Here is a 27,664-nt window from a genome sequence, read left to right on the forward strand (position 1 = left end):
TCTACTCGGTCAGTACCAGAAAGTTGTATGCTGTAAAATAATGCAGCACTTTTGATTAAACAATCACAATTTGAATGGGTACCACCTAGATTTGCAAAGCCATTACAAAAGCATTGGTATTAAAAAAAAAAAATAAAAAAAATGTGACAGGTCAGAGGAAATTAAGATACACGACCATTTCCTATACCATTATGCAGTATAAGGGAAGCTATCATTTTAAACAGAAACACTGCAGCAATTCCACCTATCACTGATAATTTAGTGGTCATTGCCGTGATCATCAATCAAAACATCTGCTCTTGAACTTCCTAGTCTGAACAAGTAAAAGTGATGGTGTCACAGTTATGTCATCTTGGGTTGGACTGTAGATTAAAGAAGCAGTGCATTAGAGAGCCAGTGTTACATAGACTGGAACTGTGGGCTTTTACCAGGCACAAAGTAGAGATACCAACAGGTTTCTGAAATGCTTTTTTATAAACAAGTATTTATCAAATCACCCCAACTTCATGATAGTACAACATTAAATCTACAGACAAGTCAGTCAGGTTATAGGCATCATTTGATGAATTCACTGTAAGTAAGACATGTACAGTGATTGAATTAGATATTACCCACTACTGACGTGGTTTTTCCCTCAACTTGAATTACTTCAAGTGCAATTTCGAAAAAAGAACAAACTGTCTGCTTACTTGCTTGCTTTTTTTTTTATTTATTTTTTTACTTGTCATTAAGTTAAGGTGACGAGGTTTGGGCTTCTTCTCACAGCACTGAGACACAGTTATGGCAACAGGCTAGAGGCTACAAGGTAATTTCATGGATATCTGACCATCGGGCATGGCGTGGAAAGAGATGAAGATCACCAATTCTGATAAAAGAAAACACGCTTTGGCTTGGATTAAAACATGTCCTGCGTAGAGTAAAGCCACTGAGCACAAGTTGCATTGTAGCCTAGCTGTCATTGAAGCCCGACGATGAAAACAGTCTCTAATCAATGAACACAAGCTGATAAACAGAACAAAGGCGACAGGCCCGCGGCCACAAGTTCAACAAGGACATTTAGCCGTTATTACCTCCACTAATGTGAGACTTCACCTGTTAAAGTAACGGTAAAGCAGAGCGCGAGGGTTCATTATGTAAGCAGAGGCTGTTCAACAACTCCCCGGCTGCATAGACACACACGCACGCACACACTCCGTCGGTCCGTACTTCGCCAAAAAAGTGCGTGTAAAAGCAGATAAACCGACCAAATGTGTCACTAATACACATAAAAACTGTTGTAAAATGTCGGAGAAGCGACTAAACCAGGACAAAAAGAGGAGAAAGGGACGTTTTGATATTTCAAAGCGGCAAACGAGTCAAGCTTCGCGGACGAACATTTAAGTGTGAGTACTCACCTTCACAAAGACGAAAAAACACACTAAATCAGTCGACTACACGGCACAGGACAAGTTTCTCCTGTTTAAATCATGTATGAGTTCCTGTAAAAGATAATAAAGAAGAGAGAAATCCCACACGAAGTCGCCGGAGAAGTGAGGTGTCCCAAACAGTTTTCCTGCAGGCTTTGGCTTAATGGAGTCCAGCCGTCCCTCTTCTTTTCCCCCTCCCTCTTTCCAGCAGCGGATCACGTCACTGCTCCAATCCGACTTTTCCTTTCGGACTGTCACACACACACACACACACACACACAGAGACACACGCGCGCGCACGCGCAGCTACCCTTTTAAGGAGTCTACATTGACTTCCATTCATTTGAACAGCCTAAGAATCATCCCTAACCTTAACCATAACCAGTTCATGCTCAACCCCTACTAACCTTATCTTAACCCCAATTCAAATGTTAACCTTAAACCTACTAACCAATTCCTCTAGAAATGATGTTATGCCTCAATAGGACCAGGTTTTGGTCAAAACCAAGTCTTAACCACAAGAAAGCCATTTGAAAGGATCATTTAAACCTGTCCAAACAACACACATGTACTTCTCATAACCATATAAAGGCAATGTGGGAATAGATTTTCCTCTTATAATTCATTTGAGTCCATTTATTTTTTTCTATTATTTATTTCATATTGAATACAAACACAATGTTTTATCATTATGTGTGATCCTGGAGCATGAACAATGAGAACACTTGCAGACAAGTATCAAAACCTATTCAAGCAGTGTATTAATGAAACTCCTTTCAGCTATATGCAAATTAGAGACAGATTAAGGGACACTTTGCATGTGTGTAGTTTTTATATACATGCTGTATAGACTGTCCAGCTGCAGCCGTCCACAGTATGAAAACTCAGCAGTTTGTGACAGAGATAATGAACATGCCGCTAAAATCTCAAGCTTCCTTTTATGGCAATAACACAGTGGAGCATTGCTGCAGCAGCAGCATCCCTTGGGTCTTTAGTCCCAAGAGTAATGCCACAATATAAGACAGCATTTTGGATTTGTCACTTTTACAATATTACACCCAAATCCCACATTAATGCCCGGGTGGAAAACTGGGGCCTACTTTTATTCCTGACACATCACATATATTCAAACCGAAATTTTGCTGTGATGTTGTCTCCCGTCCAGGTGTTGGTGTTACGCCAGACATCTGCACATACACTTAAGGGTTATAAAATAAAGGAACCTAATATATTTAATCATTTTTATCCAACTGCAAGACTTTAGGCCATGAGTGAATACAGCTGCAGACAAACCATAAAAAAAGTGCATAAACATACTGCTTTAACACTAAGCTGGGACTTTTAATGTCATTATATGAACAAGCATACAGTGACAGGCTCCCCTTATTGCAAAGATCAATAATTTCAAAACATGATATTAATAAAGGTGATGCAATGAGAAAAATAATAACATTAAAGCAGGCACATGCAATTGCAACAGCAATGTTATGGACTAAGATAAATAATTAGATCATGTAAGTTTGACACTTTGTAAGTACCTTATATTGATCAGTAAACCTCAAATCTTCTCCCATATTGCTTTAAATCTTAAATGTAATTGGTCAAAACCTCATCAGGAAATCTTTAAATGACAGACACTCAAGGGGTTTACCTGGATTAACTTGGCATCTAAAGCTGCACAGCAGTGTGTACGTGGATCACATGAAAGTGAGGATAATACTGTCCGCACATTGTTGCTCACACCTTCACTGGTTTAGGTGAAAAACAACAATTTAATGCAATCATCACTCAAATGAGAGTTTCTTTTCTTTCCACAGAAGCAGCAGCAGCACACTCTAGCTCTTGAAGTGGTCTGCAGTGAAGACACATGAATCATCCGTGTTTCTGGCTCGGTCCCCCGTTAAACTCGCTCAGCTCTGGTCCTCCAGCTCAGGAATCTGGGCCTTCAGACCTCAGCCTGCATCAAAGCGATTAATAACGTTTCTCCCTACAGCTCCGACCCCCTCGTCAGTGTCTGGCAGTCGACCCATTGCCTTTTATAGGCTGTGTTTTAATTGCAAAGTAAACATTTGACTTAGTCAGATGCAGAGTGAGGGAGTCAGATACAGAGCTGACTTGGCTGCTGATGATGTGGATGAAAAAGGAGGAGGTGGAGGGGAGAGATGAGGTGAATGATGTGAGGCCTTGCAGAGGTTTAAACTCTGCATGAGTCATGTTTAGTACAAAAAGAAATCCGTTTCTCAGCATTCATATGCATCTATGTCAACTGACAATCATATCATTTCAACCTTAAAAAACATAACTCTTAATTTTGTTAAAACAGCTCGGTAAGTTAAAAGGAAATAAATATGGGAGGACACTAGACAACAAATGGTCAATCGAGTCTTTGTTTCAGTTTTAGTAACAGATGACTGACCTCTTCTGGCCAAAAGCAGAATAGGAGGGCCTAATTTATTATTTAGGAAAATAGCCTGAAAGCTAACTGGTCCCATCTGTGAGCCATGCTTTGCAGATGTTGCTAAACTGCATTAAAAACCCCAGTAATTCATGTGGAAGGCATGAACAATGAAGGCCATTTACAATTTATAAGTAAGCTTTGTTATTCACATGAGGGGGGCGTCCTGGAAAGAATCTGACAAGACGCTCAGATGAACAAATGGATCTATTGTACTCCAGCCTAGAAGTGAGAAATGGGACCATCGTCCTCTGATCATTCCAACCTCCTCCTACGGTGCAAAAATTCAACGTTTCCACTTCTACAATCTGTGACATACAACAGAAGAAGATGTGGTCAGTGCATCCAAAACAAAAAATGAGGAAATACTTTAATAAAAGGAAATAAATACAATGCTTTGGATGGCAGTTAGAATCCATTACAGGCATGGGTTATTGCACAGCTCTAAGAATGGACACAAAAAAACAAAAACAATTTCAGATCCATTCAAAGTTAACAATGGTAACATACATAAAGTTCAACACATTTCATTCAAAACACCCACAGTGTGCGTTTGTCTTTGTCAATGAGTGTAAATATGGCTGCAGACCCTTCTTTATCAACTTTACAACAACACGTGTGTGACATTACTTGTACATTTGACTTCATAATGGCTTCAAACTGGTGTCAAAAAAGCATTGTATTTACATAATCTACAGTGGACGTTTCCCTGATGCTCGTCATATCTTTAACAAAAAAAAAAAAAAAGAATATAAAGTCATAAATCAGAATGTGCATTTAAAGGTTCCTTGATTATCTTCAATTTTATCCAGTTTTCTTGCTTTTTAATCAATGTTTAGCATGCAGAGTGACACTGGAACACCTGTGCTAAAATCAAGAATTGCTCACATGGGAAAAAGTGCAAATTTCACAGATATTTTGGAAACTCACAGTCAATCACAAACACGGGCAGGAACATTTTTGTCACTGTTACACAGGTCTGTCCTCACACCCTCTCCTACAGAGTGCGTCTGAATCCATACTGTGTGATTTTGAGATGCAGAGGCAACCAGAGATCTGTTTTTTGTATTTTGCATTGCATGTCTAAGGTTTTCAAGGTTAATAGCATTCAGTGTTCAATTTTCTTGACTTTGCTGCGATATAACATGCAAAATGAAAATAAATTAAAAAAAACAGCATTAGACTTCCTATATAATTTCTGTGCAATTCTTAGCTGATAAATGTGCAAGATCCATCCATATAGAAATACTTTCATATCCATCTCCCTTTTCTTTTGTACGACTGCGTGGTCTGCGTGGTCAGTTTAAAGGGGAGCCTGGTTCAGTCAGTAGGCCTTTGCACGCATTACACACACACATTGAAGAAGAATGAACTGAAAGCCCTAAAAGCCCTTGATTGTGTTGCCTCAAAAGCAGCAGCCTGCATTTCAACACATTAAAACACACTCTTTTATATTTGTGATATAACGAGTAAGAGCCCAAAGGAAATTTGACACTTGACAGCACTCAAATGTAAGTCTATTAATATCCATCTTAAGTTTGGTTCTGCGTCTTTATCCATTGCAACCATGTCATAGATGATCTCATTAGACATCCATACACAATCAAAAGGAATTTTTCTACTCAATTAAGACCACAAAACACGTCATTTAGGTGTGTGTTGGCACGCTCTGCAATGCCCCCAAATATCCATTTACTATTAACATGACACAATGCAAACAGATAATGCTTTCTAATCAGGGCCATAATAACCAGATAACTGGTAATGTTTAAAAAAAAAAAAAAAAAAATAGGTCAATTAGGTGATCATATTTTTTTTAGTTGCTGGAAATTTTAAAACTAAAGCCAACCTTTTTTATATATATATATAAAAAAAATCCATATCTATTTCTCAAAACTGTGAGAAAGTGATCAATTCACAATAGGGGGCAACAATTTACCTTTGAGTGTTTTCATTAGCTAGAGCTACTTGGAGCTACTGGAGGCCAATGTTGTGTTCATGACATTGTGAAATTAGCCTTAGCATTACTAAAGCGGAGCAGACGACAAGCTAGACACATGCATTTGGCCACAAGTTTCACTCCCATTATCCCAAGATGGGAATCATATTTATGCCCACAAGAGCCTGAAAATCATTAGGAAAAATATATGTATATACATATACATATTCCTTTTTTAAAAGAAATAAATACATCAAACTTTACTACCTCCTCCGTGCCTCATCCCGCATAGAAAGACACGCAGATTTGTTGAGTGAGATGAGATTGTGTCGAGTGAGACCTCTTGTCTAGCAATGACATCTTTGAGAGATCTTAACTGACTGAGAGACATAAACTGTGTTAAAAAATAACTATAAATGCCCACTCCCTGTTTAAGAATCGATGGAACATGAGTAACGTGACTGTAAACGTTATGTCAAATGTAAAGTAATAAAAGTCCTGTATGTGTGTTCAGCTGTAACTATCTGTTATAATTAGGTATTGTTAAATGATAGGCAATCGTGTCATAGAGGAAGACAAACTAAAAACTGAAAGTCTGTTTTCATATTTCTAAAATGCTATAAATAATAATAACTCAAGTTTTGTAAAAAAACAAACAAACAAAAAAAACAGTAAGTTTGGCTAATACAGAAAGGCATATGATTTGCTTGTTAGCATAGCATGTTTCATGAAATCTCATAAATAAAAGTTTATTTTTAAAGATCTACTCGTTTCGACAGTTCTATTTATTTCTGCTAAATGTCAAAGAAAAGAACAGAACTAAAAGTCTATGATCATAGATAGATAGAGAGAGAGAGAGGGTCAGGCAAGTGTGTCACAAGGCTTCAAAATCAGTCATTGGAATGGAGGTTGGGTGAAGCATTATTAAATATCAGTAAACTTAAGGAAACTTCACTACCAGGCTGAGGGAAAAAGTCAGAACTCTCTTCACTGGGTGCAAAAAAGTCCTATGCATCAAACTCATTAGACTTTCATTGTTTATATACATATAACATCTGTCCATATTGGTAAAAGGGTTCACCTCCACAGGGGTTCCTGGTGCATCATTGTCACCCTTAGGGTGCACGATTGTGTACAAACTAAACAGTGCACATCTTGGAACGACATTAGTTTGTCAATAATGATTTCCAAATATTTAAAAAAAAGCTGGATCGCAGGGAGATAAAGAAACGTGTGTTTAACCAGTTTGTGTGCATGAAAAATAAACGACTGAAGTCTATTTCTGTGTCTTGAAAAGAATATGACAAACCCTTTCGTGATTAGAAGACACAATTCAAGTGTATGAGTTATAATTGATGTGCTGACTCATTCTGGATCTGGAGCGTCTTCTGCTGGGTCAGAGGCCGACCTCTGCTTGTATATGAAAGTCAACAGGAAGAGTGCTATATCATGTGAGCACCAGTAGCCTGTGTGTGATGTGACTGCTGACCAATAGCGACTCTCCACCAGACCTTCTCTGAGCTCAAAGTCAATGCGCCGCTCCAGCTCCACTGTAGGACACACATAGAAGTAGTAAATATTCACGTGGGGGAATAACTCCTGCTTCTCCTCTATGCTATTTCAGTGTGCAAACAGGTGAGTGAACTTACATGACGAGTCGTTGGTCGGCGAGGTGGGTCGAGTCATGGTGGAGAGGCCGTAGGCGGACTGACTTTCTGCCCGTTTCTGCTCATCTTCCTCAGGGTTTGCCACTCCCTCGAGTCCTAAAGACACTGAAGGCTGACTGTTGGAGCGCGAGAAACGTGAGAAGAGGATGCCTCCAATTCCTTTTCCTATGCTCGCCGCCCCTGCATGAGGACAGACACATGCAGAATGGGTTGTAGTTCCGAGCAAGACATTACATGAGCACATTCTCCATCTGTCCACATGATGGCACTGTTCACTGCAGCAGAATGAGCCTGTCACATTACTTCAGAAAAAGGGATAATAACAGGCAAATGTGACTTGTTCACACTTTCAGTCACATTAACATTCATAAGTAGGTTTGGACCAGAAATTGGGGAAGAGATAGTCGTGTCTTACCCAGAATGCTGGCCTTGCCGAGACTGGTGATGGATTCTCCATAGTGCCTGCGGGGGAGGACAGGGGAAGTGCTCGGGCTGGGAATGCTCTCGGTGTCAGATGTTGGCTCTTTGACGGGGTTAAGGAAGGTTGGCCGGATCTCCTCGTAGGATGTGGGGATTGTGGCACTACACCTGCAGCAGAAAACGAATGCCATCAATGCAGAAAATTCATATTGTAACAACATTTAAGTGTAAAACGATTTTCTTACCAGTGTATCTGAACAGGAGAGATATTGCTATAGTGTTTGAGAAGGAGGGGCTCCAGTCTGTAGGCCTATGGAGTGCAATAAATCTTTGGTTACCTTTCAGAAAATAGGTCCAGGAAAACTTCCCAAATAAAATGCACTAAAAACCTCAACACATTGTCATAACCCTAAGAGAAAGAGCATCTGTACGGGCTGGGGCACAGAGAGACTGACCACAGGGTCGGTTGGGTGGAAGACATTGAAGAGTCTGCTGCAGATGGAGGTTGGAAGGATGTGGTCCTGGTGGCAGCTGCTTCCAGGGCGGATACCCCTCAGAGCCAAGAACACTGCAAGAGGAGAACCCATGCAGAAAAAGTTCTCCACCTGTAAGACAAACGACCAAAGTCAATGGTATTTATTTATTCAAAGTAGTATCATATTGTGCACATAAAGTGCATTTACAAACTAAGCTCCTTACCTTAAACTTAAGGGCTGGAGGTGCTGATGGTCTGGAGGCCTCCAGTGTGAGGAGCTGATTTTCCAGTACCCGCAACCTGTCAAATGCAAAAAGCACAGTGACCATAACTTATATAAAGATATTAAGAACTTCATGAATATAGTAGTTATAATATAATAGTTTTAAGTTTGCATTTCTACCTCACTCAAAATCTTCTTCCCTCCATTTGATCATGAGAAATCACAACATGCCAACTGATTACACTTATAAAACAGACACAGTATAGGTTCTATATTGAATTTAGAGGAAAGAATGGTTAAAACATCCAAAGAATAACTTAAAAAAAACATTAAAATGTGAGCTTCAGACCTCCCTGAGACCTCTGGAGAAACTCTTCCCTAAAATCTCTGCAGATCCTACACAGTGGCATTAGCTTTCCATGCAATCTGATCTACATTCACGAAAACCTACCTATTCCTCGTCATGCGTAACTGTTCTAAAATGTGTCTCTCTTCATAGGACATCCAGCGCGGGTCCAGCTCCTCTTCCACAGCATGATGCTCCTGCAGGCAGAAGCGCACGGGGTCCCACCCTGTCATGATGTCGTAGGTGATGACGCAGCCGAGGGAGTGAGACACTATGGACACTTTTCCTCCCTGCTCTTCAAACCCCGGATTCCGGGAGCAAAAAAGTGTGTACAGTCTGTTTAGCTCCTGTGTCAGTCCCTTGGTAATCTGCGGAGACAATAAAGAAAGATGTTTAACGGAAGAGGAGTGATATGAACAGAGATGTCTGGGAATTTCTTTAAGTGTGCGACTCTTACCTCATCTCTGTAAAGGGGGCTGTTGTAGTACATGATGTCCATTGCACTGCTGTTGAGGAGATCTCTTAGTCCCCTCACTTTGTCAGGTGTGATTGAGTCTACCGTATCTACAGAAACATACCACCAATATCAGAGGAGAGACTCAATACCACATGATCGTACCTCTCCGGATTATGTGTAAATTACCCTAAAAAATGTCACCAACTATCAATCTAACTTTTTTTTTAATTTATGATCAATTTATATATAATTATTATTTACAATTAATAATTAAATGTACTTAGAATGCCTCAAACAGTGAAAATGAACTTAAACCAATTAATCTAACATAAATTAATTTTCTTGGCTAATTTTATTTATTGACTTTTTCACAAGCCTATATACAGTATATATTACAGTAGATTAATGGACAACCGCTCGGCTTTATTACTTTCCATTTTTATTACGGGGACTTTAGGCACATAGGAACAAAAGCATGAACCAAACAAAGAAAGAGAATACACACATGCATTCAGTCACACGTATAGTTATTTATCACACACTGACCTCCATCCAGAGTGAGTTTGGAGCGCCACTCGACCGGCAGGAACTCCACATGTTCCTCGGTGTTCTCTGAAAAGTGCTTCTCCTCCATCTTTCTTACACCCTCCCTCAACCTAAACAGCCACAACAATAAAATACAATAAAAATGTGTGATTTAGAAATGATGACATCATGTTGTGTATTGTTTTACAGGCCTCGAGTAGATGCGGAACAGTCTTAAAGTTTATTCAGGCCTGCTACAGCTGACTAACTGTCAGGATGAGGAGGATCAAAACGTCCATTTCTTCATTTTACTGCTCACTCATGCAGCAGTCTGCAGCAGACACACATAGTGACTGCACGATACAGGGAAGCATTAGCTCACAGGAGAGAGCGAGTGAGGTTGGGTGTTGATAGTAAATGGAGGCTGAGAGAGGCTTTTAGATGACTGGTCTGTGAACGAGGCATCGGATGCATGTGTTGACAGGACTATGAAGTGTATATTCAGAGCAACATTTTAAAGAGACAATATCTGTCAACATTTTGTTTTAGAGCATAATAAGGCCCTATACTCCCAAGACACGAAAGGGGACAGGGCTAAAATGGAGGTAAAAGACAAAAACAAGAAACAGGCTAGACATGTCGGGCCGATCTTTCCTCTTGGCTGAGGAAACTGTGTGTGCTGTAATCCACACGGAGCTGTAAGTGAGGCTTACGGTGCTCTGCAGCCTGACTTGGTCTACTTTACCTGCTTAGCTGGCCTAAGCCACAGGCGGTGGCTCGACACTGACATTGTGACACAGCGACTCTGTTCTACTGCAGAGGTAAGAGAGTGTAAAACCAAGGCTGAGGTGGTGGTGTCATTGTATGAACTTCTGTGAACTCTACACAAATCTTACATTGTCAGAGTTCCTCTGTGAAAAACAAGCCTTTGAGAAAAAGAACAAAGCAGGCCTATTAAAAGGGTTTGCCAGCCGAATGAGACCACTTATACATAAATGTCTGTTTTATGGGGCAAAGTTGGATATATCCATTTCTGAAAGTTGAGCCACCACACAAATAAAATGGAAATAAATGGGATTACACACTAGATTAAACATGATTTCATTATGTTCTTGCCGTTTCTTAGGTTGCACTGTTCCTATATTTGCTTGGCTTGCAGTGCATTTAATCTCTAGTCATCAGTCCCTAGTTATCTCTAGTCTCCGAGCTTGCATTACTTTCTTGACACCAGATAAGATACATTAACAATGCAAGTGACAGAACAGTAAGACAAAACAAATAGAGTGAGAAACGTGGAACTAGGAGGGGAGGAAAATGGAACACACAGGTGCAGTGCTATGAAGAGAAATGCTTGAAATAACTTTTACTGCCGTACATATGGGTGGCTTTAGATAAGAGCTAGTTTTAGCTGCTTCTTATATAATATAATGCTATTTTAATCATTGTATGCAGAATTGTATAGAAAAACTATTATATAGAAAAGGTATTCATATGAATAAATCAGTACCTTCATTCTTTTCAATGGACTGTTTACAGGTTATGTATATTCTATTCTGGCTAATCTTGTATAGCACATGACAGCACATTTTAAGGAACAAGACATAATCACACTTGCGTTTGTGCTTGTTTGACAGAAAAGGAAAAGTGTCATCAAAACCCCCATCAAAAACAAAAAAAACTAACAACAGAATGAGAAGTGTGAGAGACAGGAAAAAGAGGAACAGAGGGCAAACACTCTTCATGGCAATTCAAATATCACAGCTCTCAGAGGCATTGTTTCTCACCCTCCATTAATTGGGTACAGATATCGTGTGAATCATGAAGTGAGTCGGGTGGAAATAGGCTTTTTTTTTTTTTATCCCCGACAGACTCCAGAGTGGGACAAAAGTGAAAATGTTGTGGACTTGCTTACAAAAAGAATACACATAAATCCTCAGTAAACTCATCTTATTCACTACTGCAACTCACATTCCAGTGTTTTTAATAATACGTCCCTGGTCCATCTTCTGTCCAATCCCATGGACCACAAAGACGACGTGGGTTGTCTGAGGGGGCCTGTCCTCCGGTGAGGCCTCCTCAACATAACCACGATGGAGCCGTGTACCACTGCTGGAGGCTGGAGGAGGTGAGGACAGGGAAGAGATGGTTATTTACCATCATCAGCGGTTTATTTATGATTTTTGTAAAATTAAATATAACTGAATAGTCACAGTATTGCTGCAAATGCACATATTCAATCTTTTCCACTTGCAGAGCATAAATATACACGTGTACTACGTGTAATGTTTAAGTAAAATGCTGCTGTGAATCCAAAGAGGCCAGTAGGTGAGAAGCAAAGTCCTGCTGAGACTGTGGCGCAATACTCGTGGCAACACTTGCGTATCTAAGGGCTGAGCATGAGTCCTTATTTAGAATCTATCATCTGATAAAGTCATATGCCATGTGGCAATGATAAAGGAGCCAGTGGAATTTGTTGCCCTCTATTCGTAGATAGCACTGTGGAGATTTCCCGCCACAAAGCACGTTGTCTGGAGCACTTGTGATAACACCAGCTCCTCCTCTTATAACCTGCAAGCAGGAGATGAAAATGCGCCATAGAGCTCAGAGTCAAACATCTGATAGTGAGCAGTTGCCACCTTTCCAGTTACTCAGGCCATTAAATCAAACTCAGTCGCTGAAAATAGCAGATGGACACAGTGATCTTTCTGGGTTAATCCATTTAAAAGACTGAACTGTACACGACATGTTTAAATAACTGTTAACAATTGCTCTGTGATACCTGCAAAGGACTGTGTGTACTGATAATAGAGTAAAACAGTTTAATTGTGGAATAAAAGGATGAGGAATTGGGCAGAGATGCTGACCTAGTGAAATGGAGAAATAACTTTTTGTTTGGTCCCACACTTATTTATAGCTGAAGCCATGCAAGTAGTTCTGCAAAGTCAGCTCCAATGTGCGTTGAAGATGCTAAAACACAACCACATTAAACTTAAATGGACAATAACCTTCAAGGATTACAGACCTTTAGAGAATCCCAGTTTCTGAGTGACCGTGCGGGCAATTTTGGAAGTGGTGGCATCACTGTAGAGGTAGACCTCGTCCACGCTGTGCCAATCCACATGGGTTCGGCTCAACTTCAGACTGTGAATGGCTTTGGGAGAGAGAGATCAGAGAGAGGAGTGAGTGAATGATTGGACACAGGAAAAAGGACAAGGATGTTGCCAATGACGAGACTTGGGGAAAATAGAAGGGAAAAAATCCAGGGAAACGGGTAAAGGAAAAAGATTCACCAACACACTGTGTGAGAGATTGAATACATCATAAGAATTAGACCAAGTAGGGTGACTCTACTTGAATCGCTCAATCAAATGCAGTCTGGAGCATTGATCTGCAAGGAAAACACTAAACTTTCACACACCAAAAATGGCATATTCCAGCTCTTGCTTGTCTGTTCTGCTTGTGCATCATCACTCTCAGGAGACTTGTTCATTGAAATATACATTTATGAGACTATGATGTAATAACTAAAAATGTACTCGTCGCTTTTTGATTTAGTTTTCCTCCTGGTTATTTAACGTACAAGCAATGACTAGAGCAAGTAAGAGCAGAGGTATGGCTGGAGAGGCAACTCGGTTTACAACAGAAGCAAAGATCAACACATAAAACTGGTTGATTAGACAGATATTTGTGTCCCTGCAGAATGTCCTTTAGATGTCCTGCGCAGTCATGTCAAGTCTTAAGATTGGTGGAAGACTTTGGCTTCGGTCCAGTGCACAGTCATTACTCTATGTACAGCTCTGAACCAATCTAGGGATTTAAAGGTCTTAACAATGAGGTAAAGGGCTTGGGAAAACTCAATGTTGCAGATGATTTCTTTTTTCTAGCTCGAAACAATACTGCCCAGCAAACGATGGAATGCCATGTTGCGGCGACAGGCAGTAGTTGTATCTGTGCAGCGTGTGACTCCTGTTGCAAACAAAATTGCCCCTCAGAGACAATACAGATTTTTTTTGTAGAAGAAATGCAGTATTATAATTGCATTACAACAGTTTTTCCAACAAAAACTGTGGCAGAATAAGACTTAAATGAACAGCTTTTGTAGAACCAGTATGCACGTTTCACAGCAATGGAAAATACCCATGGGTGATGCTTGTGGCATATGTCAGAGGCTTTTTCCTGGTCATTTATCCTTTAAAATCTGGAAATTGACTTACTAATACACTGGCCATTGGCCAATACACTCACCATGCCTAGGTGGCAGAAGTAAGATATTTGCCAACAATAAAAATTAAAAAAAATGTGGCTGTATCTCTTCCACTTCCCATGTAAATAAATAAAGCAATCCAAACAATGAGAGCCTGTGTGTTTTTGTGTCGCATGGTGCAGTTTAGCTTGGCCTTTGATGCCTGCCAGGCCAATTTCTTCACTGGACAACCAAAATGGCTTGGGTCATGTGATACAAAGCAATTATAGCACCTAACTGTGATTTCTTCTCTCTGCATACAACCAGTGTGAAAATGAATGGCTACCTCTAAAGGGAAAGGACAAGGAGGATCTGGACAAAGAAGATAAGGAAAGAGGCGTCACACCAAGTGGTAATAGTCAAATTTAGAATAAAGTTAATTTTCCCCAGCCTGATAAAAAGATAAAGCTCATGACTTGATAAACCAAAGCAGAGAGATTCAGTAGCATACATAGTTTCTATGTTCAGTATTTCTGTAGCTCCTGGATTGAAACCACTCAATGCCAGAAGAAAACCTATGCTAATCCTCTATAGTCACACAGTAAGAAGTGGCTTATTCTCATGGAAAACTTCCAAAAGGGGGTAAAGACTGGGAATGAAGGGCAAAGACTGTGACACAGACTGAGAATGGGCAGGATAAGCTGTTAAAGTAAGTGTGAGAACATTCTGGAAGGATACAGCAGACAAATGAGGGGTGAAGGAGATTCAAAGGATGGGCTACTCAAACTTCTCATAAAAATGATGGAGTATCATTCTGCTCTGAGAAGAAATGTTTTCTAGGGAGAGATATAATTTACAGTGTAAATGCAATGTGAGTAAAATACATTTTAAGTATTAATACTGTAATCCTATTAATCCAAATAGTTGCTTATGCAGGAAAAACAAAGGGTTCTGTCAAAGTCTAATTATGCTTTGGTTAAAAAGCTGCTGCTAAGATTTACAAGATGAGGACACAAACCCTTCAACCTCCATGTTTACATTTTTAAATGTCAATAGACCCTCAACTGGGACAGTGATGGACCCTCTATGAGGCCAACTCTGCACAATGTATTTGGCCACAATGGCTCCTCTGTTTGGTTCATCACTTGAGCTTGGGCTCTCAACAAAGCACTTTGTTCATTGCTTCTAGTGCGAGAGCTCATGATGGAGGTTCATTAAGAACAGTCAAACTGCCAGAGGGGATGAGAGAAAGAAAGCGATTAGAGAGAGAGAGTGGAAGACAAGGTTGAACAGATAAAAAGGGGGTAAAGAAGGGTGGCATATTTGAGAACCGTCTTATCCACTTGTTTGAGGGATTTAAAGGATCTTGCCCAAGAACTGAACCATGTGGTCAAACCCACTACACCAGCAAGGAGAAGAGAGACAAACCAATAGGTTTCCTTAACAAGCAGCCACAGCTACAGCAGTAATACCAAACTACCGGTCACAGCACAGAAGGAAAAGTTCTAGCAACTAGGCCCAGTTATGGCGAAAATAGATTAGCCAAAATCCATTTTAATACAACCATTTTAACTGAGCCTAGGTCTAGCATTAAGTGAGAGATTTCTAAGGTCTGAAAAACAAAAGGAGAATCTAGTTCCACAGAAACCGATGTTCTACAAAGAGAAATTGTACAAGCTAGCAGCGCTAATACAGCAGAAATAAAAACAAAAGAATAAAAACTTGTTTTTTTTACAGTACCTTGACAACGTTTGCGCTTGTGACATGTGGTTCTAGCACTCCTCTGATATCCACTCCATTTGAACAGAAAAGGGAGGTAGAAAGGAGGCAGGTGGGAGAGAACTAACAACCAACAAAGAGTGAGTAATGGCCATTACCCTGGCGTCAGTCACACAAGCTACCACTGTCATCACTCTTGAACAGGCCCATCTATCAAGCAGCGCCGCTAACAGGTTACCACTTCAAGGCCCAGGGACCTGGTGGCTGCAGGTAGATAGAAAATAAGCTGTAAAAAGCCTTAGTTTAACACTAAGGTGAAAGAAAGTGTGAAGCCCAAAATGCAGCGCGTCTTGACAGATGCCCAGGATGACTGTGGTAAACTCTCAATGACAGAAATCTACTGTATTCAGTGTGAAAACTTACACACTTGTCACATTATTAACCATCATTTATTAAACTGTTTACTTGTACATATAATAGAGTGAAAAGCTGCTGAAATACAGCTTGAGTGGATAACTTTGTAAGAGTATACTTTATACACTCTTTTGACAGCTACCAGCATTTGTTTCCATTTGTGTTAATGAATAATTCATACCTTGCATATTAAAGTTGTTTGAGGAAATCAAAGCAAGAAACCTACCGACTATGATCATGTAATGAGATCCGTTTTATCTCTGATTTTATTCTGTTGTATTGCGTTCCTTTGAAACTGCGCAAATGAGGAAAATTATACAGCCATGTGGCTCAACACAGTCTTTCTGTGGGTAAAACAACAGATGCACTGCAGAACCTGTAGCAGAAAATGTAGAAATAGAAGAAAAATATGAATATATGACATATAATAATTACCCGAGCCATTTCAGGCTGTGCCTGTTTTATTATTTTGATATTGCTTGTATGCAAATCTGAAATATTTGCATACAAATGGAATCAAACGCTCAATCAAACAAAGATCTGTACGCATTAAATCACCAAATCAGTACAGTGGGTGACTTGCATATATATATATATATATATATATATATATATATATATATGTATTTTTTTTTATTTGTTAATCAAATTAGCAAAGTCCACAAAGTCAGATCTGACTCCACAATTCACTCAGTGAATCAGACTTGCAAATGTCAGCACTATCTCCTTCAGCAGAGGTGAAAGGCTGAGTAGAGAATTGCTGAGTACACAAGAGGTTTATTTGCTAAGCTAAACAGTGAAATCCATTTGGACATCACTTCAGTGATGGAGCCATAAATTCCCTAATGACTGCGATATTCACCATGCACATTATAATATCCTCATCAAAAGGAACAAATAACCGCTTGTGCCGTAGACAACATGGTTTGAGGACACGTGTGACTTTTACGTGATCCGGGAGGTGAGGACAGCCAGCAATCATTTCCACAACACATGAAACAAGACTGTCTGTTGTTAAAACAAGCAGCAGGCTTAGACAATCTTTTTGCTCATGCCACCCCAATGACTAGCGCTTATTTTCATAATCGATTCATGCATTGATAATTTTCTCAATTAATCACTTGGTCGTTAAAATGTCAGTAAATATTCACACTTAAGAAACTGAAAAATCAGAAAACTTGTTTAAATAATGGGGAAAAAAACCTCAAACCAATTAACTGATTATCAAAATATATTAATTAGTAAATCAGCAAATGATTGATTAATCGAGTAACTGTTTCAGCCCTAAGATTTATGAATCACTACCAAGCGAGATAAATGATTAAAATATTAAATCTCCCTAACTTGTTATGTTATTTTAAGCCTGTGTCACAATTATGCAGCTGAAAATGTAGCGTACACAAACTATAAACCAGCACACCTTCCTTGACGTGTGAGAGGCTTAACAGACACCTCATACTTTCCACCACAGAATTACCTTTTAAAGAGAGTCCAAGGAATCCTCTCCTAATTAAATGATCTTCTGTTAAACACCAAATCAAGCTTGAACCATGTAAATCCAAACATTACTAGACAATTAATAAAACCCCTGAACTTTAAGGCTCGAGGACATTTTTGGCTTCAACTGCTTAAATATGAGGCAGAGCTTCCTCTCTAATGCCACAAGCTAAGCAGCTGTCACCACTGTGGACTTTCCTACAGCAACAATCCTTGACTGACATTTACAGGACATTTGTGTACAGTACTGCACAAAGGTCTTTGGCCACAATTAGATTTGTGGTTTAAGCAATGCTTCAATGACCATACAGTAAAATTATTTCTAATTTACTGGAACACGTTCAGAAAATAAGTATAAATGCAGTATATAAAAATGGCTTTCTTAAAACTGGAACCCTTATTAATGTTATTGGTAAAACCTGTGTTTGTCCTACTATTTCATGTCAAGCACTACCTGCCGTGAAATAAGGTCTATAACGTCAGTTTTTTCCCCAAGATTTTCAAATCCAAATGCCAACAATCACAGAATTTGACAGGCATAAAAACAACAAAGCTGGCGGTGCCCTAAGACTTTTGCATAGTACTGTACATACAGCAATAGTCCTTCCCACATTGTGATGTTATGCCTGCATAGCACACTGGTATGCTGATCTGATATATGTCTTCTGCTTCACTAACCTATCGTCTCCGCTCCTTACTGAGGCATAAGGAGAAACAGAGGAGGAGATAACAAGAGGGTAACATATGGCACGAGGGAATTTATGAACCTGCAGTGATGGCTGAACCTTTAGATTACTTTGAAATCAGTTTAAATTAACTGTGTAAGATAAGACCCCAATTTTGGAAACATTTACCCTCACTAGACTGACTAAGGTCATATGATATGAGCTGCATATCGTGCATTGAACAGGGCCTCCAAGTGTCACAAAACCGACCCGTGTGCCCTTGTATACAATATTTCAGACACACCATAATTCTCACTACAATCCCTTTGTCCTCTCCTGTGGCCATTCACACAGACTTTACAGTGTCTCTGTGTACATGTACACTACCGCTTGAGGAAAAGGAGTGATCTCCCAGTTCTCTTTCAACACTTATGTGACGTAATTTGAAAGACTAGAATAGGAGCAGTGTGAATACAAAAATCGCTTGCAAAGTGTCTTGAAAAGTCTGCTATGGTGCAATCAGTGTACTGAAGAAAAAGATTAAGGAAAATGTAGATTTTGCACCATACATGAAATAAGTGTTTCAGATCTTCACAAAGCGCTGTTTGATTCATAGCAATGATTATAATGTTGCTATTATTTGGATACAATCAATTAGTGTAACAGTAGCTCAGGGTATTTGTATATAACTGTAAATATTATAATTAAGCAGCCATTCACTGATTTATTTTATATGGTAATGTGCTTCTTTTGCTAATTTTCACTCAGTTTTGATAGACCCTTTTCTCTGTTTTGCTCTGTTTATCTGCCACATTCTCTCACCCACACATTCATCAGCACAGAAGGTCCTGTAGATGTGGCTGCCTAAAGAAGACTGCTGAATCAATGAGCCCCTTTCTTATTGCTTTTCACAGCTAAAGCCCACAACATTTTGGCTGAGCCAGCCCTGCGAGATGGACGTGCCAGAACGAAGGAGGCCTCAATGAGCTGCACCTGCTTTATACTGGGAGGATGACAGGACAAAAATCTACACATGAATGCACCTGTTCTATTCATTTTGTTAGGCAGCAGCACTGTCACATAATATAACATTTTACAACTTGCAATATGTTTCTTCTGGCTTTATCGTGAAGATGATGACTTGATGGAATGTATAACTAATAAAACAATAAAAAAGGAGGGTTTCAACTCCTCACTGCCCAAAAACATCACATTGTATGTGACAATTTACTAGACACTGCCTATCTAGATTAAAATGCAATGCAGTCAGTGAATCCACCAATAAAGAAGTGCATACATTTTTGTTACTAGCAAGCAACAAGTAGTGGCTTTTTAGTTTCAACTCCAAACCACACTCTATAATGAATGCTGGTATTTATTTAAACCTCAGTTTGCAGAATGATGCCTCAGTGTTGTGCTGTTAAAACTGCTGAATTAGAACAAGTAGATTTCTATACTCATAACATTGTGTTGCACTAAAATTAAATTATACTATCCTTGTTCTTCTACCCACGCCCTTTCTCACCATCTTTGCTATCGACGGTCCTCACCACCAGATCCGTCTCGAACGTGTCCTGCATCTGTTGTCCACGGAAATGGTTCAAGTGCTCCTGTTCAATGAGGTCGCTCTCCTCTTCTTCTAATGGCAGCCAGGTACCATCAATAAACCACTGACCCCTCATTACTGGAATGTGATCTTGTTCTGCAAAAATTTGTAAAAACAGCAACATATTTAGTATCAAATACAAAGCAGCAAGTTTTAATTGCAAGGGCAAACATTCCAGAGCTTGTCTGCTGAATTAATTCACATTTTACATGATATCCTTAAAAGAAACACTGTTACCACCGTCACTTTCTGTAAACTAAGATTTTTCACACAACTACAGTCTGGTCATTCCAGAGGGGCCAGCCTACAGTGACAGTCCTAACTGGTTCTCTGGTGGAGAGTATAAAGACACACTTAGTAGACAAGCAGGAAAAACACACCTGATGCACAGTAGCTTCATGGAAAATTCTACACATTCCTTTGATAAGGTGGTTCTTTTCTGATAAGTCTGTGAGAGTTGCACAACACGCATTATTTGCAGGAAAAGAAGTGTTTTCAAGTATGTAGTCTTGCATCCGCACATCTGGATGAGTAACTTCATTGAGTGAAGTATCCAAACAGTACATTGTCATGTACTCCAAGGATTAGACTACATGAACTGACAGCTCTCACCAGCTGATGTGCTTTTTAAATAATCTCCCTGTGTTTATTTCGCTCTCCAAGCACTGCATAGGCAACTTGAATGCCAACATGACAGTGTACTGGCAGTGTCACAGGCCAATCTGAAACACAGTGAAGGTCTAAACGGACTATAAAAGGACTTACATTCAAAGCACATCATGAACATTCAGGAAAATAACTGCTTCACTAAATGTCACATGGCATTAACCCTCAAAAAGGGCCAGCTACCCATGAACCCTTTCATTGCGGTCAGTTTTTCCGTAGTGACCGCCTTCTTTTCAGCCCTGCCTTTTCCTGGAAATATCCATTAATTAGTTAGTACACATCAGCTGAGCCTAATAGACTGACTTCCTTGGGTTGTTTTGATGATCCCAAAAGACCAAGCTAATTACTAAGCCAGGAACAGCACTATGCAGGTAGTTAATATTTCAAATCAAGATGGCCCGACACCACTTGTGTCAAGAGACTGATATTAATTGTAATATCAGTCCGATATAATCTTTTATATTTTAGAAACTCTTAAGCTGTAAACAAAACTTCTGTGCTGCTACATCAACCACTAGCCATAACCAGCCATTAAACAAAATATAACCCTCCAACTGTTTAACGAACATTCTGCTCCTGTAAAAAAGAAAATGTCTAGGTTAAAAAGCTGTAGTATTTAACTTTGTACAGTCTGTGCTCAGTTAAACATTTATGCGATGCTTACAGTTTCCAGATTATATCGGATTTTACTTTTTTGTTGTTCCTGATATCTGGTCCACTTATTTTGACAATTATCTACTGATACCGGTATAATATCTAAATCATGGGATGACTTCAAAAGACGCAGCCCCCCCCCCCCCCCCCCCCTTGTGACACTTCAAACTGTTAATGGCAAACTAAAACTGTATTTAAAAGTCTCTCATGATAATTTTAACAATTATTCCCAATAATGGAAATTTACCAGGATCAACTTATAGTGAGAGGTTTTTTTTTCTCGCATTGAGCAATAACGTTTATCCTCCCATCTTAATTTTCTGAAATCATACTGCAGAATATCAGGTGTCTAATAATAATAAAGTGTCTGGAATTGATAATCAAGTGATGATCCAGGACCTGCAAACACAGGCTGCGACTAATGCAGAGAGAATGAATGATTATTTATGACTGTGTCATTATTATTTTACAATACTCACGTTTCAGTAAACAGGATAGCATTCCCTCTCTTTAATGTCCACTTCATAGAGCCCTCCTCGGACACACACAGTCTCAACACTAATTTCAATGCCGTCAGGGTCCCTTTCATCTGGGACACGGTGGACATGTCCAGAGAACCACGGCCTTCGTGCTCACTGCTGGTTCCCGTCTCCACCGACACTGCACCGTTCAGTCCACTGTACTCAACCTCCTTGTCTCTGACCTCTTTGGGTCTTTCGTCCTTAGGGTTCAGCTCGCAATATTTCCGAAACATGCGTTCGATGTTTAGCGAGTCGTGTCCGACAAAGGACTTCCAAGTTTTCTTGTCCTCTCTGTAAAACCACCGCACTTCCTCGGCTCCCAGCTCCGTCACCACCTCGTTGAAGCGGTGTCTGGAGCTGTTGGACCTCGACCTCTTCCTCTTCTCAAACAATGGACCAGCGTTGTTGCTGCTGTTGTACTCAGGGGAGTTGCTGTCGAGGTAGGTTCCCGGGGAACTGAGGTCCAACAGCAAGCCGTCCTGGGAGCTGTGCTGGCCGGCATGGATAAGGGGCAGCTGTACGTCCAGTCCCGTCTGGACTGAGGACATATCCGCCTGCAACGCATCGTCCATTGGACTCATCTCGTGACAGCACGGAAACACATCGCTTCCCAAATCCCACTCTTCCTCGTTGTTGTTGTTGGTAGCGTTAACGCTTTCTGAGCCTTCACTACTGGTTGTAATGTTGAGAGTGTTCATAACTTATCTGAGCGACCACACTGACGCCTCCTCGTCTGCCACTTCACCTTGTCAAAGCTGTCACTACTTAACGACCATAACATTTCATAGCAAGTGTCTGAGGCCACATGAGGAAATTGTGACACAATTTGAAAAAAGGTCACTAGAAACCAGTCCCCGCTGCATTTTGTTGAATGTACTCCCTGCTACATCAGCTCGTTAGCTTGCTAGCCGGGGCTAGGCTAATGAAGCTGGAGATGCTAGCGTGATATCAGCGAGTCTACGACACGGACACACGGTTTAACTGTCTCTGTCCTCTGCTCTAGTTAACGCGAACACGAGCCAAACTACTGTCAAGTCACAGTCCCATTAGTCCGGCTTTGACAGGAGTGACAGTTCGGTGACCCACCGTAGTTTGAGTTTTCCGGTGTTATGTGTTTTCTGGTCTCCTCGCCAATGGGGTTTCCTTGCGCGTCCACGCGTCATGTTACTTCATAGGCAGTTGACGAGTTCTGTGTCTATCAGCAGATCCATCCCACACTTCAAATATTACTGAAGATTTTTAAGTCGCATCTCATATAGAACTTATTGTTTTGGGTTTAGCTCCCCTCCCTTTGTGTTGTACGACAGCTTACGTCCTTGTTATTTTGTTATTTGTGTTAACGGTAGTAAAATCGCGTTCCTATGTAAAATACATACAACCGGAAACGGCAGTGGAGGAGAAGATGAAAGCACAAGAGAAGTAATAATAATAGTAATATTATTAATAATTATTATTATAATAATAATAAGAAGAAGAATAAGAATGATAATAAGAATAAAAGTGTTGCGGGGCAGAATATACCATTACTATTATGCCTGCTGACCTGGCTAATGTTTTTATAGTGTTGTCTTTAGCAACAATGTAGCAAAACATTGAAGTAAACAGATAACAATGAATTTAAAAATGTCCCTAAATATCAATATTATACATGCGTTTAGGTGTGAGTTAGGTAAATGGGTTTATTTTAATGGCCCAGACTGAGACCCACACTTTGAGAAACACTGTCCGTCACGAGATTTTTGTCGTTATTGTCATCAACGTGTACGCGTGCGCGCGCAAGGTAACCAACCAGCTTCGTGTGGAAAACCAGAGGGCGCACAACACCGCCTCAATGGATTCATTCATCGTCCAAACAAACCCTGCATGTCAGCTGACGTGCGGCAGTCACATGACGCTGTCGAGGACGCGCACGTCGAAATTACCCGAACGCGGCCACGGCGAGTTTAACTGCATTTTGCTTGTTGTCCACTAGATAGAGATAAACGTCAACATTTGTTGCAGGCAGAGGCAAGCTGCATGCGCCGCATTGCTACGGTACCGCCGCCATATTGGTCCAGGCAAGTAAACGTTTACAGGGGACTGCAATCCCAACATTAATCTGGTGATCAAATAAAATGTGTTAATATTTTTATGGCACTCATACATTCAGGCATTCAGGCTGTAACAGCAGAACATATTTACATAACAACAACAGCTGTATTGAAGATAAGTGATCAATTCATATAAGTATATAGTTTAACATGCGATATAGTATTGCTACAAATACACACGCCGAAATAATGATATAGCAGTGTAACATCCATCCATTTTCTACCGCTTTATCCTCCACAGGATTATAAGTATATTATATTATATTATATTATATTATATTATATAATGATATGAGTATAGTTCAACCATAATAATGGTTGTATACTCAAGAAATCTGTGACATAAACTGCGTTATTTTTTACTGTGCGCTAGATGGACACAAACGCCCATAAATGGTAATAGGGCTTACAAAGTGAACCTGCCTGGACCGGCCACTAGAGCGCAACAAAGACCTGCTCTTAGTTTAGCTGATTCAAACATTTAGCTGGTGTCTGCTGCTTTTAAAAGAGAAACGTTAGCTTTCTAAAATCACTATCACATACTGCAGCAACCTTTTTAGTCACAATAACATAAAAAAAGGAGATATAAAACAGCTTAATGACAAGTATTAAGGAGTATTAGATAAATTAGATTAGATTAGTCAAACAGAAGAATTAGATAATGTATAGATCTACACAAGTTTGTACGTTCAGCCCTCAAGACATTGACCTCCAAAATCTGTTTGTAATGTATGTGTTCTTGTGCTTAACCGGTGTGTTTACAGAGAGAGGGACAGATGACATGAGTACCGTATGAGTTTGTATCCATGCGCATACTATAGGCATACATGTATGCATGCGCCCATTTGTTTGTTTACGCAAGCACGTGACTTTGCATAATTTGTGTTTTGTGTGATGCGATGTTTGTGTGCACTGCTGGTCCAGGTGATTCTGGGACCGCAGTGTGGTCTGAGGAAAGAGAAAGAGAGGGAGAGGAGAGAGGCCCAGGCAGCTGTATTTGGAATAAACAGAAATTATCCTGCTGTGTTCTAATTTACTGCAGAGTGGGAATTAAACTTTAAACTCATCCCGCCCCCTTTGCAGTCCAATGCTGCACGCTGCTGGCCACCAAGAACCACTTGCACAACAGGCAGTGTTATTGCAGTGTTACCCCACCAAAAATGTAACTTTTTAGTATCTAATTCACACCACCTGAAGGCTTGAACGCCAGTTGTAAAAAACATTCTTTCTAGGAAAAAGAAAAAAATCTGAGCGAGCTTTGCATTTTTTTTTTAAAGAACAATCGCACAATATGGAAGCAATGTACAGTAAGTGGTTCTAGTTTGACTAAATCCTATATGTTTGGAACATACTGGATTTATGATTTGGCATCTGAAGAGTGGATTCCTCTTCACAAGGCATTTAAGGTACTTCTGTTCTTTTTCACACATATATATATATTATTTCCCACCCTAAAATGTGTCAACCCATGAAACAGTTGCAACAGGCCGAATTTAAGCGAAGTCCCGCTCTGTGTGCACGACATAGAATTATGGCTATTCCACAATCCCAGTCAATTTTACATGAATGTTCCAATGTTGTGATTTTCCAGATGATAGTCATTAAAAACGGCTTATTATGTAATTATGAGCACAGGACCAATTCACATTGTAGTAATATCTAATGTGTATGACCAGAATAACTACTGGGTTAAATATGCAATGCAATCTTTCCCAGAGTTTTCTTTCTTTGCAGGTTTACACTCAAGGATGACATGTGGCTTTCATATAGGAATTAGTCAAATTCCTTGTTTCTGGCTAACTCAAACAGGTTGGCCTCTCTCTCTCTCTCTCTCTCTCTCTCTCTCTCTTTCTTGCTCTCTCCCTCTAGCAGCCCTGATGTTTTGCAAGCACTCGGCTCACCACCTGGATGAGTGGATTACAAACAAACTGCAAATCTTTCTTCCAGTAACTGACCAAATAGATATTTGTAACCAGCTGGTCACCTCCCCCCACTTACTGGGCCCTCCTCTCTGCAGCGATGGCTGTGAGAGCTCCCTTTAAAGATCAGTTGTGTCACTTTTGGCTTTGTTCTTAAACAAAGAGAACTGCCCCTCATCTGCCCGTAATTGGGCCGACTCTTGGAATGTGCTTGATGTCTCCACACGGGCCACTGCTACTCCAAAGGACAAGCAGGGGTTGCGGCGACATGGGAGATGATTACGTGGAAATCCATGCACTCTTTCTTACTCTAGTTTTTACTTTTTTTTTTCTCTTTTTCATCCCCACCTCCTATGTTTTCTTTTTTTTTCGTTCCCCTTTTTCATAACTCTGTTTCACTCCCTCAAGATCGAGAGTCTCCCTATTAAAATAATGGAACCTCACACTCGTGGTAAATGTAACAGGCCTTCGCTGTGTTTGCCTGGTGTATCCGCGCTGCACCACCTTGCTAAAGTGAGCTAATTGGATGCATTACAAGGCCGAGCTACGGCACATGTCACTAGCAGTTACTGAAGTGATGTTGACCATGGACAGATGGTTGAGAGGGGATTGGAGGGTGTTTACTGCATTGTTACTAAAGGGAAGCAATTTAGAGTTCAAATTCCACTTGCAAAGGAAGGAAAAAAAATGTTGAAACAGTAGTTGGCAGACTACCAAAAGCCTGAGCCCCTAATCATTTTCATTAATAGCAAATAATCTCAAAGTGCTTACTCTGTATTCTGGGAAACATTATGGTGTTATATTCAAGACGTGTACATCTGGTAAATCTCTTGAGGATTAGTTTGGAAATTTGTATGGAGCAATCATACGGACCCAGGGTGAAAAGTTTTAGGACTTTAAAACTCCAGTCGCAGCCATGTTAGTGACTCTCTGGGGATTTTTTTTTTTTTTTTTTTTTACATTTTGGTGTTTAAGTAAACTTGTCCTCGGAATCTAACTTTGGTTTTGTTCACGAGTCATTTACTCTTGAATCTTTCACCTTTCACCCCCAGCTCCACTCTGCCTGCTGTGCGCTAGCTACCCTGGATAAGTAAATACATGATGTAATGTGTGGTTTTCGCCTCCCGCCCACCTCCACCCACATCCAGCGGTGATTAAACTGGAGCACAGCACTTTTAGGTGGGGATAGGTGGGTGTGGTCTCCAGGGTCTTGAAGAAGAAGAAGAGGAGGAGGTGCTGGTTAACACATGAGGGAATTAAACAAGACTGGATTTGGGCAAAACCTGATGGAAGGGGGTGGTCACCAACAGGGCGGGCCCTAAAACCAGAGACGTCACAGCCGGGGTTGATGTGTCTGGGCTTGGGCTCCTCCATCCCCGCAGCCTGTAGCCGAGGTCAAGCAGGCGGCTCCATCTTCCCCCGGCTGTCTGGTCTCCGGGTTCCAGGTGGGTGATTGGGGCTGTTGACTCCAGCACACAGAAGCCACTGCCTGGTCCTGCTGCCTGTAATGATCTCCTCTAGGGCTACCTAACAGACCCATTGTCATTCAGACTCCCCCTGCAATTCAAAAGTCTGATATCCCACCGCACTGGAGCCTGGCTAAAGAATAGGCTGCCTGTGCTGCTGTCACCATGTTTGTTTGTGTGTGTGAGCTTGTCAGGAATAATAATGTGGTGGTATTTTAATTACAAATGTGTTCGAATGTGATTAACGTCTCAACAATCAACTCAATAGAGTGTTGTTGTTTTTTTTAATTGTGTCTCTGTCGCTGTCTATTTGATTCAAAGAAAATGAGTAAATGTTGCACAAGAAACAGT

General features: G+C 40.3%; 2 protein-coding genes across 5 annotated transcripts in view; both read right to left on the minus strand.

Moving 5' to 3' along the window:
• The window catches only part of fermt2 (FERM domain containing kindlin 2), a 38,868-nt gene extending 37,278 nt beyond the window's left edge, over positions 1-1,590 (minus strand). For 2 of the 4 annotated variants that reach the window (XM_058614983.1, XM_058614982.1), the window contains exon 1: positions 1,395-1,590. The gene's annotated coding sequence lies outside the window, so the exon portion shown is untranslated. The remainder of the gene's footprint in view (positions 1-1,394) is intronic. The other 2 variants (XM_058614985.1, XM_058614984.1) reach the window with 1 other exon arrangement.
• A 2,615-nt stretch (positions 1,591-4,205) lies between these two features.
• ddhd1a (DDHD domain containing 1a) lies at positions 4,206-23,046 on the minus strand. Its single transcript, XM_058615426.1, is given in 15 exon segments — positions 4,206-7,350; positions 7,450-7,647; positions 7,883-8,055; positions 8,133-8,197; positions 8,343-8,492; positions 8,587-8,662; positions 9,037-9,299; positions 9,389-9,495; positions 9,935-10,044; positions 11,882-12,029; positions 12,936-13,064; positions 15,837-15,938; positions 19,917-20,093; positions 21,793-21,909; positions 21,912-23,046. Coding segments are annotated over 15 exon segments (2,625 nt in total). The 5' UTR covers positions 22,537-23,046; the 3' UTR covers positions 4,206-7,165.
• Between the last annotated feature and the right edge of the window lie 4,618 nt (positions 23,047-27,664).

The sequence above is a fragment of the Solea solea genome, chromosome 18 (genome assembly GCF_958295425.1).
Source record: "Solea solea chromosome 18, fSolSol10.1, whole genome shotgun sequence".
Taxonomy (NCBI): domain Eukaryota; kingdom Metazoa; phylum Chordata; class Actinopteri; order Pleuronectiformes; family Soleidae; genus Solea; species Solea solea.